At 41.1% G+C, this 13,345-nt stretch overlaps 1 protein-coding gene across 9 annotated transcripts in view; it reads right to left on the reverse strand.

Annotated features, from left to right (window-relative positions):
• unc13a (unc-13 homolog A (C. elegans)) overlaps nucleotides 1-13,345 on the reverse strand; it is a 43,806-nt gene that overhangs the window by 12,629 nt on the left and 17,832 nt on the right. For 3 of the 9 annotated variants that reach the window (XM_046392002.1, XM_046391997.1, XM_046392003.1), the window contains 23 exons: nucleotides 12,838-12,843; nucleotides 12,491-12,565; nucleotides 12,185-12,404; nucleotides 10,906-11,133; nucleotides 10,226-10,367; nucleotides 9,553-9,722; nucleotides 9,295-9,410; nucleotides 7,747-7,910; nucleotides 7,491-7,644; nucleotides 7,143-7,211; nucleotides 6,697-6,786; nucleotides 6,296-6,430; nucleotides 5,078-5,211; nucleotides 4,794-4,879; nucleotides 3,969-4,095; nucleotides 3,731-3,827; nucleotides 2,862-3,005; nucleotides 2,666-2,743; nucleotides 2,407-2,484; nucleotides 2,086-2,174; nucleotides 1,857-2,003; nucleotides 1,375-1,498; nucleotides 98-103 (listed from right to left, as the gene is read on the reverse strand). In XM_046392002.1, coding sequence (XP_046247958.1) covers nucleotides 98-103; nucleotides 1,375-1,498; nucleotides 1,857-2,003; nucleotides 2,086-2,174; nucleotides 2,407-2,484; nucleotides 2,666-2,743; nucleotides 2,862-3,005; nucleotides 3,731-3,827; nucleotides 3,969-4,095; nucleotides 4,794-4,879; nucleotides 5,078-5,211; nucleotides 6,296-6,430; nucleotides 6,697-6,786; nucleotides 7,143-7,211; nucleotides 7,491-7,644; nucleotides 7,747-7,910; nucleotides 9,295-9,410; nucleotides 9,553-9,722; nucleotides 10,226-10,367; nucleotides 10,906-11,133; nucleotides 12,185-12,404; nucleotides 12,491-12,565; nucleotides 12,838-12,843 — 2,679 coding nt within the window. The remainder of the gene's footprint in view (nucleotides 1-97; nucleotides 104-1,374; nucleotides 1,499-1,856; nucleotides 2,004-2,085; nucleotides 2,175-2,406; nucleotides 2,485-2,665; nucleotides 2,744-2,861; nucleotides 3,006-3,730; nucleotides 3,828-3,968; nucleotides 4,096-4,793; nucleotides 4,880-5,077; nucleotides 5,212-6,295; nucleotides 6,431-6,696; nucleotides 6,787-7,142; nucleotides 7,212-7,490; nucleotides 7,645-7,746; nucleotides 7,911-9,294; nucleotides 9,411-9,552; nucleotides 9,723-10,225; nucleotides 10,368-10,905; nucleotides 11,134-12,184; nucleotides 12,405-12,490; nucleotides 12,566-12,837; nucleotides 12,844-13,345) is intronic. The other 6 variants (XM_046392000.1, XM_046391998.1, XM_046392004.1 and 3 more) reach the window with 2 other exon arrangements.

Genomic DNA, 13,345 nt, shown 5'->3' on the forward strand with positions numbered 1-13,345 from the left:
GGGGTAAAAAAACAGGGGAAGACTGCAGCCACATATAGCAGAGAACCAACCACCGTGGACGGACAGACAGACACACACGCAGGAGTGCTGTACTTACAATCATCTGTGGAGGAAGAGCGGTGGGAGCGGGATGTAATAATAATCACAACAACAACAACAACAACAACCAGAGAGAAGGGTCAGTCGAGCTGCAAAGAGCCCCACATCAATCAAAAAACACAAGTTTGGGCCCCAGAGCTGGAGGGACATGGATCAATTGATACCTGACTTAAGCCCAGGTTGAGTACTGGGAGAGAATTGAGAGTGGTCATCGAATAACTTTACTACTGCAGAATTTCTTAGAATATAGCAAATAAGTATTTACAGCAGCAACTTGAAATGAAAAATATGTGATATTATGTGATATTTGCACACACTGAGAGCTCACTATGTTCTCTTCTTTATATTCATTTTTTTCTAATTAGATGAACTCAAATAGACAGGGACTAATTGTACACCTATGGCTCAACCAGTACTTTTGATATAGGCTAGTACCATATAGGGTAACCTGAGAATAATTGCCACCATCTTAACAGTGATATGAGGCTCTTTAGTTAATAACCGAACACAAATAAGAACACATATATCCAAAACGAAAGAAAACAAAAGGCTGCTTTCCAAAATGTATGATTCTTTTTGGAAGTGGGCCAGATCCTCTAAAAAAAACAAAAAAACAAACAAACAAACAAAAAACAAGAAAAAAATCTGCTATTCTGTGGTGAGTTACTCATAAATCAGGAATTTCTCCAAATAATTGTTGGCTGACATACTGGAGAGCAGCCATGAGCTTGTGTTAGAATGATATGGTGCACTCCTTTTTTTTTCTCCCCCCCAGTTTGTTTCATCTTGATTGTTTGGATGAATGAAGGCACTGGGGGCGATGTCAAATATAATGTGTGTAGGGGTTAAGAAGTTGATAGGATGCCATGTGGATGTGATGCAAAAGTGGTTTGATCTTTTGTTTATAAGAGGGCCATCTTGAATCCCAACAGGCACAAAATGTCTGCCTTTGTATTCTCCACCTCCTCGTCCTTTTCTCTTTTGACATTGCCTTGGCAGTTGGAGGTGTGTGTGTGTTTGTGCATGTGTGGGTGTTTGTGCGTTACATGTTTGGTACATATTGTTCCAGTAATGTGCATGTGTGAGTCTCTCTGTGTGTGTATATGTATATATATATATATATATGTCTGTTTATCCACACTAAAAATAAACGTCAATCCTTGAATGTATTGCAGGCACAGTCAGCAATGAGTGCCAACATAACGTGTCGTTATGCACTATTATTGTGTAGATTTGCAAGGCTGTATGTGTATTTGCAGGTCTGAGAGCTCTCACCGTTTGGTCTGTGAGCGGCGGCAAAACGATGGTCTTCTCCATAGTGTTCATCACTAGCTTCCACAGCTCCTTCAACACACGTTTCAGCACCGTCTTCTCACAGATCTTAGCAAACAAAGTCAGGCTGGCAAGAGGGGGAGGAACAGAAGGCAGGAAGTGGAGATGAATAATATGCAGCAGAAGGAGGCAAACACTGTTTTCCTGAGGATAACAACTGATGAGAAAGAGGAGATTGAACAAAAAAAGGAGGTGGCTGGTTGAAATCCCCGCTTGTTGAGTGATAATATTAGCTCGACACAACCAATGCATGACTGAGGTATTAAATAGTAGAAGAATAGCATTCAGCATACCTTCAAACTGCACTGAGAGACAAAAACAGACATCTATGAGTTTGTCTAACCCTGAGTAAGTCCAGTAAAAATAATAAAATGCCTTCAAAGCTGAACCCTTTTAGAGCCCACTAGAATGGCAGACTGCCTCACTTGCTGTCCAGGAATTCCATAATGGGCTGCAGGACATTGTCAGCATCCTGGGCCACGCTGCTGGCATTTCCCACATTTGAGGTTCCCTTCACCTGAGCCAAAATGTCTCCCATCTGCTTCACATTCTCCTCTATGTGAGGCTGGAAACTACAGAGGAAAAATGCAGAAGTGCTTAATGAAGTCAGTCTGTCTGAATGTACATCACAATGATGTCAGAGTGTGTTTCTACCTGACAGAAAAGACCCTGCTGAGGTCATCCATGACATTGTTGAGCTTAACCTGCAAGTCTTTCAGGATATCGCTGGCCTCCACACACAGCTGAAGTACATACGTGGAAACACACACAGAGGCGGCTGGAGTGATTGGGCATGGGGTTTTTGTAGCAATAATGACACTGATGATATTTGGATTAAGAACACTTTCAACTTTGACCACAGACTAAAATATGCAGACAAAATTAAACTCCAGTAGTTTAATTTTGCCTGCATATTTTAGGGGGTTTGACAAATGAAACTTGGAGGGGGACAAAAAAAAAAAGTTATTCACTCACATCTTTTCCACCCATGGCTTCAAACATCTTCTCCAGCTGAACTCTCAGCTGTTGGATGTTGTTGATCAGGATGCAGGGCTGAGGACAGAAAGATGACACGTGTCTATTTGAAACAATCAGTGCTCACTAAGACACTTAACAAGTGGCTCAGACTTCATGTTCTAAGAGACCATTCTTACAACAACCATTCAGTTTATAATTGGAACAAAAGTGTGAAACTGAAACTTTCGAGTTCTTTAACAAGTCCTTGACCACTCACCACTTTCTCCATGGTGACATAGTTGGCAAACAACTTGGAGATGATATCAGCATAGGACAGAAGTACATTGCTGATCGTCTGGAAACACATGAAAGAGCATTTAAAATTAAGTTGTTACCCTTACTAAAAACTACTTTTACTATATTTACAGGGTACAATTTGAAACAAATAATCGGGGCAATTTGACCGCATCCACCTTAGCAAATCTCTTCATGTAATGTCCTACAATCTGTGGATCTGGACACTCTAGCTTCCTGATGATCTCAAAGCTCTGGTTGAGTTGGGAAAACACGTCCACCACCGAACAGGAGAACAGAGCATGTTCTGATGTTACCTGGAACTGTAGGGCAGAAAAGGTATGTGAGAAGATTAAAAACCGGGAATAATATAATGGGGGAAAAGGCATATGTGATTAAGGATCAGTGGAGTAGAGAATCCTGGATTCAAGGGTTGCTAGCAAGATGTGACCTCTGGCACATAAGACCATACAGATGGACCATTAGATGCTATATTAAACTGGAACTTTGATATCTTTCACCACCTGTACAGCCAGTTAGACAGCCATCCAGTGACAGGTGGGAGCTCCTGTCTGTCTCCTGATAATTGGCTGCTGGTTAGAGCCTGGTCCCTAATTGGCTAGAGGTGAGTGTGTAGGTGCTCCTCTGGGGAGTCTGGATAACGAGGTGAGGGCAGCTTTCCTTGCAGTCAAAGCTCTGGAATAAGGCCATTAATTCACAATGTCCCGCTGTCACAGAGCTATCTCCCTCCTTGAGTGCATGCATGTCTCAACAAGATTCTTGAAACTTCTGAAGCTTTTCAAAAGAGTTGCTTTATACAGCAAAGCACTTTGCCTGAAACATCCTCTTAGTACAAACACGCTTTCTTTGAGTCAACGTCTGTGTCGCTGTGTCCACGGGAGGGAAGGTGAAACTTTGGCTGATAACTTTGAGTGTGACAGAAAAAGTACAAAGGACGGATTACAGTAATTCTGTCTGAACAACAGCGACTCAGCATTTCCAGAAGAGTGGAAAGGAGATAAGGAGTAGAAGAGCTGGAAACTTTTACCCCATCTTTTTTGTCTCTCTCCAAAGCACCGTGCAGAAAGTCCCGAGACACTTCCTCATTTTCGTCCAGCCACTGAATGACAAATGGCTCAAACCACCTATGCAGAAGATATATGAATATTTATGATGAAATGGGAACCCAAAAGCACACAATTAGGATTTAATCTAAATTGATTCAGGATTTCATTTTTGTTTTTGCTATAAGTCCGATGTTGTAAAACGTGCGAGTTGCTACGCACGCAGGATATTCTGGCACTCTGCTCTTGAAGAAGGGCAGGTCTTTGCAGTATTCGTTGTACAGCCACTTGACCTTGAAGTGCAGGTTCATGTAATCTGCGCTCTTGCACAAGCGATTTTTTTCATGTTCTGAGAGAACGAACAAAGCAGACAAATGCATGTTCAGTAAAAAGGACATTTCTCTCCCGGTGTTCATGCTGGCATTGTAAGCTTTCTTTTGAAACTAATTTAGATGTGAAATATCTGTCTGGCTGATCAAGATCAGCTGCAACTCAGAACCGTGTATGATCAGCATAATTCTACACTCGATGAACTTATTCAATGGATGATGATGAACAAGTCATCAGCCATCATCATCATGATCATCATATATAATTCAATAAGTATTTCCATTAAGGCTTATAAATGGTATCTCCCAAATCATCTGGCCAGTTGTCACAACAACTGACACACGTGACTAAAAGCAAAAGTCTTCCCACACCTTCAGCTGGTGTGGCTTACCACATATTAACATGTGATTGCTCAGCTACTATAAAACCATCTATTTGAAAGCTTCCTACCAAGTTTCATCCAAAGTACGGTCAAATAGTAATTAAAACAGCCCAGCTCATCCACTGTATTTATAACAAAAAAAATAGAAAATAAAAACAGTAAAAGATTATTTAAACATAAATATCATTATGAGATACAGCTAAATTCATATACTGCTCTGTGTATCTGTGCATATTTGGCTATTAGTGTAAGTAGTTTATTACATTTATCTAAGGAGTCCTCGGCAGTTCGACAAGGCTCAGTCAGTTCAGAGGCTCGGTATATTACTGACTTACCCTCCATTGCATACTTCATATCCTGAGCAAACAAGTTCCACATCACTTCAGCACTGATTTTACCCACGTTGAGCTCCTGGGGAAATCTTAATGGAGGAGAGAAGGAGAAAGGCTTACTCCACATACACTTAGAGAGAGGAGGTATATGAAACCGAGCAAGCAGATAAGCCTGAAAGAGCCTGAAAGTGTATGATTAGAGGCAGCAAGAGAAGCTGTGAGAGAAGAGACAGAGTAAATAGTGTAATGTGATCAAATTAACATGTAGGAGGAGTACAGACACATACTGGTTTAGGCAGGGAGTGTAGGAGTTCTTGTCCTCCTCGATAATTGAGACAATAAGTGTGATGAGTTTAGACCAAAAATCCAGATTCTTGATGCTGGGTCCCTGCTCCTCCGGAGGCACAGCACCCTGTTTAGCCTGGAAAGGCAGTCACACAACTAGAGTCACAATAAGGAGAAGTTTTGCATGTTGGCGACATTGTTTAGTGCGTGAGATCGGCACCTCTGGCATTAACTGTTACCCCGCTGAGTAATACTCATATTCAGCCAAAATATGCTAATTTTCCTCGTCATTACGATATATATAGTATAGTATTTTAGACAATACTGCACACACCAAAACTCTACTTAATATGTTGGATAAGAGTGCAGTTTTTTAACTGAGTGACCATTCAGTACTCTTAATGTGAATTTTACTAATGGTGTTTTTTAATTGTCTGAGGCAGAGAGACAGGGGGAATCTTCAGTATGTCCTTAATTCAACAACTCATACATATTCAACATTTGCTGCTCAAACAGCTTTAAACAGACTAAGAGTGTCAACTGTCTGGATGACTTCTTTGAAACAGCTGAAGATGCTCTGCAAGAAAAAGAAAAAAACTAAGTAGAGCACCGCAGGGGCTGAAGAGTGAAGAATGATCTTGCAGAGATCTCAACGAAATATAGCAACGTCCCTCAGGATGAAATGTTTTATTCAAAAGAAAAAAAATGCTTATTTGAAATTCAGGAGGGAGTCTGAATGGGGCTGGCGCTTTAATGAGGACAAGTTCTAGAAATCCCTGTTGAGAGAGAGAGCAGGAGTGATGGATAGAAGAGCCTGGCCTAGCCAGACTGAGAGGATGATGGGAAGTCACCACACAACACTGTGGACAATACAGAAATCAGGCAAAGAATGTTCCGGATGATTTATTAAGAAAACTGCTGGCCAAGTTTTAAATGATTAGTGAGCCAACTCCATCAGTGAGTTAAGAAATGATTTATCCTGCTGGTTAGTTCTGAGACAGTGAAACAAATCACAGCCAAGGGAAAAGAAAAGTAAATCAATCTATGGCAAAAGCCCCCCCACCCCTCAAAAAAACAAACTTAAAAATAGTGCTTTAGTGCTGAACAGACAATACAGAGTAGAGCCACGACGATTTCTCTTTCATTACAGTGTGCAACTTCTCACACAAAAGACATTGAGTCACACAGACACAGACATTCGACAAACTGCTGCTTCTTACCGGGTCTGTCTGATACTCGCGGCTGTACAGCTCATGACAGTTATTAAAGATGTACTCGTAGGTGGAGTTGAGACAGGCTTTGACACAGTCCTTCACTACCTGACTGGCTCTGGGTGGAGACTGAAGCTCTTGGACCTGAAAACACACACACAAACATACAAAAGAGACAGAAAGTTAAATCAGTCAAGAGATTAATTATCCAGTTTATTACACTAGAGAATTGATTATATTATGTCTCTTATCATCTTGATCTGAAACACAAATAAAATGTGATGGTTCATTTTAAGTTGTATATTTTGAACTGTAAATATATATAATTCTGCCCCCCCCCCTTTTTTGCAGATAAAATGCATTGCATACTATGATACTTTTACAGACAGAGATGAAGGATGGGCTGGTACCTTCATTCTGAAGAAGGTGATACTTGTGAGGAGGTCCACTGTGGACTTGAGGTCTTGCAGCCTCTCGGGACTGCTGGCAGGGAAGTTGTTCTGCAGTGAGATGGGGGGGGCAGAAACAGTGAGACACAACAACACACGGCATCACATCCACCCTCGTCCGGTGTGTGTTTGTGTCTGTGGGCAGGATCCAGCATGGCAGTACAATTTCGACTGCAATTTCCAACACTTGTTACTGTGTGGGTGTGCAGTGTCTCCCGAATGTGTCTGTGTAGGTTTTAGAGGAGCTGTCAGTCTAATTAACACGTCCGCCTGCTTTGTTTTTACTGGTTCGCACAAAGAGAAAGAAAAGCACAGGAAGGGAAGCACAGTAGAGAAAAGTTCTGTCGTGCAGTTATTATAAGCTTTTCTAAAAGGAGTGCAAACAGTAAGGTGGAGAGTAATCTTACTCTGTACATGGAAAGGTCAATCCTCAGAGAGTTGTGAAGCTGGTCCAGAAGTTTGACAAACCGCTCTTTCTGTGCACATTACAATACAAGATGACAGACTTTAGTATTAAGAAACATTTGTGTGTTTCTATACAAAGACCAAGCCATTCAGCACCAAATGGGCATACTGTAACACAGGAAATTATGATCACAAAAAAAGAAAGAAAAGCTGGTCTGGAGTTTTTTCCTTTTTAAAAGGAAATGATTATACTGTTGTTTTTCTACAAGCCTCATTGTTGGTTTTAATGAATGTAACTGTGGCACCTGCAGCATTTACTGATTCTGTTAAAGGTTTCAGGAGTGACTCACGCCAAAGTTAGAAGCAGCAAAGCGGTCAGAGGCAGAGACGTTATTTGTTGCCTGAGTGGTGTGAGCGTAGTAGGCATTGATGTTAGCTAGTAGGGTACTCATCACTGCTGGCACACCTGGGCACATGTACTTAGATGACAGGCAGGCAAAGTGACTGCAAAAGAGAGATGCACGTGTTTGCAAACACAAAATCGCTTACAGATTATACAGAGAAAATAATATTAATCAGAAGTCGGGCTTTCAGACAGTAACGCACGTCATGGCCTGATAGATGGACTCCACTCCATAACGCATAGCAAACTCATCTACAATCTCCTGGGGAGTCTCCTCAAAGTAGACCTTCCAGGCATCATCGCCTTTGGCATCAGGGATCTTCACCACACCGTTGTTCTGGATATCTGTCACATAGTGGAACAGGTTCTACAGAGAGCAAAAGTAAGAAACTGTTAGAGAGCACATGGAAGGAGAAGTGCTGAAGAAAGAGGGAGTGAGAGGAGACACAACAGAGAATGCAAAGAAAGAAACAAAAAGAGAAATGGCAAAACATTTAAAGACTGGTGGTTTAAAAAAGCGCCTGAGAAGTGATACGTGGTGATTAAGAGCGTTGTCATGTTGGGGATATGGGGATATATTTGTGCTTAGAGAACAGGAGGAGTAGCCATGACGTGACAATCAAAAGTGCGTGACCCTGCTTGTCCGAGTTTGTGTCTTTATTAGCCAGCATTTGTTCTTTTAGAGCTGTACATTTGCATGCCTCTTAGCAGTAATCAAAGTTTCTTCATGTTATTCTACAAAAAAAGCAGATTACAATGAACGATCTGATTGTCTTTAAATGGCTCTGCCACACGAAGAGCCATTAATAAACTACTTTATGAGGCCAGCATAAGGTGCTGTCTTGACTGTTCAACCATAAAGCATTATGCTGTAAAACATTCTGAGTTGGCTGTGTGGTTTATGGCCACTTATGTGCAGCAATAACAGTGGTCATTTGTCTGTTAAGGTTCAGCTAATATGAGCTGTTGAGTAATGGGCCGAGTAATGACTCCATACAAGGACGTGATTGGTCCACAATCAATCAGCAGAGTTTTACACACAGTGCCAGACTAGAAATGTGTCTGATGTCTTATAGTGGTTTTTATCTAATGAGAGCAAAGCAAACTTCACAGAGTATTAATCCAGATTTCGTTTGGAATGGATCCATTATGACTGAACATCATTCAAGTAAATTAACCTGTTTGGTGTGGCTCATTAGCATGACTTTGCACAGACAAACACAGTGGTTGGAGAAAGTACTTACGGTAAAAGTGGCAATGCAAGTTGACCAAATATTTTCTTTAAATGCCCATTTTGCCATTATTATGGATATCCACACGCAATAAAGACTGGAGTACACAGTTTGCATAACGTTGGGCATGTTGTTATGCATACAAACAATGAATTTACTGCAGACTGGGCCTTTGAGTAAAAGCACGGGAACAAGTATGAGCTGTAAACTGAACTAAAGTCTAAAAAATTAAAGCATCAACATGCTGTATGTGTTTTCATGTTTTCAATGGGCCTGTATGAAGGGTCTTAATTTTTAATCTGAAAAAGCAAAAAAAAAACAACAGCTGTGTAGAGAGGTGTAGTGGAAGAAGAGTTACAATATTACAATATTACTACAATATACAATAAGATGTAGTAATAGAATAACGGTAAAAAACCTGATAAAATGGACACATAGAACACCAGCACATCAGAACAGTATTTAGTAAGTACAGCTCTTAAATAGATGTTTGGTCAAACACACACACTGTGAGCTTACTTCATGCAAACAGGTGTACTGAACATGATAGGGGGCGACTGTCTCCTCTCCCTTGATCTCCACATTAATGTGCATGCGGATAGCTCCAGACACAGCTGATTTGTCTGTGCGCTTGTCTGCAAAAAGCACAAGACAAACAACAACACAGTCACCCCTGTTTATAGGTGAGACATATAGCTGCAACGTGAGGTGAGCTGATCATGGCAGTAAGAAGCTGTGGTACTGATACAGTGAGGTGGAGTTAATAATTCAGCTCACCCAGATTGTACCAGACGTCCATCTCTCCGCTCAGAGTGCGGACCTCGATGATAGTTTGCCCGAGGAAGTCATCGGATTCCCGCTTGAACTTCTGCTTCACACGAGACTTAATGTCGTCGTCCTCGTCCCACACACGCACCTTGATGCGGTCCGAGGAGTTGTGACATTCACTAAACAGACAGAAGCAGGGAGTCGGCCACAGGGAGCAAACACAGTAGTTACACTGACAGCTGGCCAAAAAGAGCAGATGAGTTACTATCATGACTCATTAAATATCCAAAGTCTGCAGCAAAAAATACAAATCTAAATACATTTCATTTAATCTGCATAAAGCAGATGAAATGTTTAACTACATCAGCGTGACAACCAGAGCTGGAAGGTTCAGCTGAGTGAGAGAAAATGAATCTATAAATACTGATATTCAACTGCAAATTTCTATTTTTTTTAATCATTATAACTATATTGTTTTTGAATATTGTTCGGTCAAAACAAGCAATTTGAAAATCATGATTCATTTTAACCAGTCATTTAATACTACTGCTACTTTAATACTACTACTACTACTACTACTAATTATTATTATGATAATAATAGTAGTAGTTGTAGGAACAAATAACTGCAATATTAACTGACTCTTACACATGTCACATATTTTTCAGAGATTCTGACTCACAAGTTAAACGTCTCCTCCCAGACAGGGTTGAGGTTGCCATAGATTGTCTTGGTCCTCTTTTTGGTCTTTCCCACCTGGACGGTGACATAAGGATCACTGGAACCGGTTTTATCCTTTGCTTGTAGACCCTGGGCACACAACACTACGGAGAAGGAAAAAAGGGCAAGCAAGTCAGCTACTGTGGATGCGTATTTCAGTAGATGTGAGGACAAAAACCTGTTTATACAATCACACTTACGGGGACAAGATGCAAGTCCCCACAGTGTAAATCATTAAATATTGGGGTGAAGACTTGCTTTAAGGTTAGGTTGAGGTTAGGGTTGGATTAGGCAAGTTAATGTTTATTGTTATGGTTAGTTGGTGGTTAAGTCTCCAGGAAATGAAAGGAAGTCCATGTAATGTCCCCGAAAGTGATGGAAACAAGACTCTGTGTGAGTGTGAGTGTGTGTGTGTGTATTCTTGTGCGTGTTTGGATGCAAACAGATGCCTCTTAAATCATCTGATCTTCTGCTCTACTGCCCCACAAATGCCACCTGTGCTCTCTTCCAGCAAGCGCTGGCTTGTCTCTTTTTATAGACACAAACACCTGACATGTGCCTCCTCCTCAGACTTTGACGTTGACAGTACTGGTCAGCTCCGTTCAAAGCTACTGTACTGAACTAATTTGACATCACTCTCACCTGTGATGCTGATCTTGGCTGACCATTTAGAGGTGCCATCGAGCACGCTCTGCTTGATCTGCTTCATTTGGGTGACGTGGGTGGCCTTGATGACGCCGAACACCTCCTGAATAAGTTCAAAGATCTCAGGCTTGTTCCTCTCGCGGATCTTCATGCGGTCTTTAAGAACCATGATGATGTTCTGGGTTCGGTCCTCCGCACCGTGTTTGGAGCTCTTCTCTGCTGCTCCTGGTTATTGTGAAAAATAAGACGAAAATCAAAAAGATGAGATGTGAGAGCAAACAGAAATGGTATCATATGAGAGGTGCTTAAAACAAGTTGATTTACAGTTGCCATAGACACATTAATGACAACAAAAACAGAACTGCATGGAGGATAGATTTCTACAAGTTGTGGAAAAAGCTGAAACTGAGATTTCAATTTAAATTACAACACAGAAAAGAAGACTGCGTAGGTGATGAAAGACTTGGCCATATTTCATGAATGAGAGGCGGACACATTTGCAGAGCTATGAAATGCTGAGTATAAAGAGAGCTGGATGACAACGAAAGACAAATGGCTTTTAATATCCTCTCAACAAAACAAGGAAAATAAGAAAGTAGGAGTGAGAGAAGGAGGACTTAGTGCACTGACAAATAGAGAAAAGAGGAAATAGATGGACTGGTCAGTTTGTTATTATTAATAAAAGAAAAAAAGAACTGACACAGCAAGTGTAAAACATGAGGTAAGAAAATAGCTGTTCAATTCCTTTAAATATTTTATGCTATATTTCAGCTCCTTTTCTCTGAACACTATTTGAATACAATGTGCCATCTAATCATTAGCTCTCATACAGCTGTATATCTCAGAATATTATTGCCTATAAAAAAAAAAGCAATTTTAGGCTGAGAGGTAAATATATATATAATTACACATTTAAAGGCATCAAAGAAATAGGCTTATGAACTTTCTTGCCAAGAGTTAGATGAGAAGATCCAGACACCAGAGAGCCTGGCTCTGTCCAGTAATGATAATAATAATAATAATACAAAAAAAAAAAAACTGCGTCAGTATTAAAGCTCCCTGATCAACACATCATATCATTTGTGTATGTATGTACTGAGCCAGGCTGTTGTTTCTCCTTGTTTCCAGTCTTTAGTTTAAGCTAACAGTCTTCTGGCTGTACGTTTATTTAAGGTACACACATGTGTCAAGACGTTTCGCATATTTTTTTAACCCAATATTTCATCAATGTTTTATTGACTAAAGCAGGGGTAATTCTTTCCGATACTGTGCTTACTTTGCAGACAATCAGCATTGAGCAGATCTTGACACTTCTCGTGGCATTTGACTCCACACTCTGTACAACGCATGCCCTGGCGAGCGATCCCCCACAGCAGTCCCTCGCACTCGTAGCAGTAAGTGGGCGTGGTGGCTGTCCACACCTCGAAATTGTGTGGGGTGGTGCAGGAGATGGGGTAAATGAGTGCCTGAAGGGTCTTCTTGTAGACATGACTCTTCTATAAGAGAGAAGTACATCGTCAGCAGAGTGTTGAGAATGGTGTTTTTTTATGGCTAGAAATTAATATTACAACTGAGCACTGACCAGTTCTTCATTATGCAGGGTGCTGGATGTCAGGGCTGAGGTGATGCCTGCCTTCCTGGAGTTCTGAACCAAAGACTGAGTGGTAGGAGAGAGGAGGGGTTAGTTTCTCTCAGCTCCCACCTCAATATTTTATCCTTTCATCAACACAGATGTCAGTGCAGCCCATGAGCTAACGTGTATTACTGTCTGTTGAGCAATTTTCCCCTGAATTGGCACAGCAAACTACAGTCTACTGCCTACAGAATTCAGAGTTTTCCCTCTCATACGAGTAATCAGTTTGCTGTTGAGATGAGATACCTAGGAAACCTGCAAGTGTTCTAATAGTAAAAGGTGTTGGTGTTACTCACCATAGCCTGTGGCCACGTAGTGAAGGCAGGAAGAACAAAGAAAAGATTTATTATTAGAGAAAGGCAAGAAAATGTGGAAGTTATTTCCACGGAGAATTAAAAATGGAAAAGAAATGCTGAGAAATGATGCGTTTGTTGTGTCCAGACTGTGATAAAATAAGCATGAAGATCCACAGTATGAGCATGGAGGTACAGTCCAACAGGGTGAATCTACAGCTGGATGAGGGGCCTTTAATAGCAAGGACGTCAACCAGACTTGAGTATTTAACCGCTGAATGAAACAGTCCGTGATCACTGCTCATTCAGCCAGGACCAACGATGTCCGATCGGTTACCTGGGACACGAGTGTGCGAGTCGTGCGAGTGTGTGTCTGCATTTGTGAAGGTGAGAGATCAAGAGAGCCCCCACAACAAGGTGCACGTTTGCATTTACAGCAACAGTTTGACATTTTGATAAATGGTGTAAACTTAATTTGCTTTCTGTCAAGAGTAAGAGAAGTTTGAAACCC

Source organism: Scatophagus argus, chromosome 6 (genome assembly GCF_020382885.2).
Source record: "Scatophagus argus isolate fScaArg1 chromosome 6, fScaArg1.pri, whole genome shotgun sequence".
NCBI classification, from domain to species: Eukaryota; Metazoa; Chordata; class Actinopteri; family Scatophagidae; genus Scatophagus; species Scatophagus argus.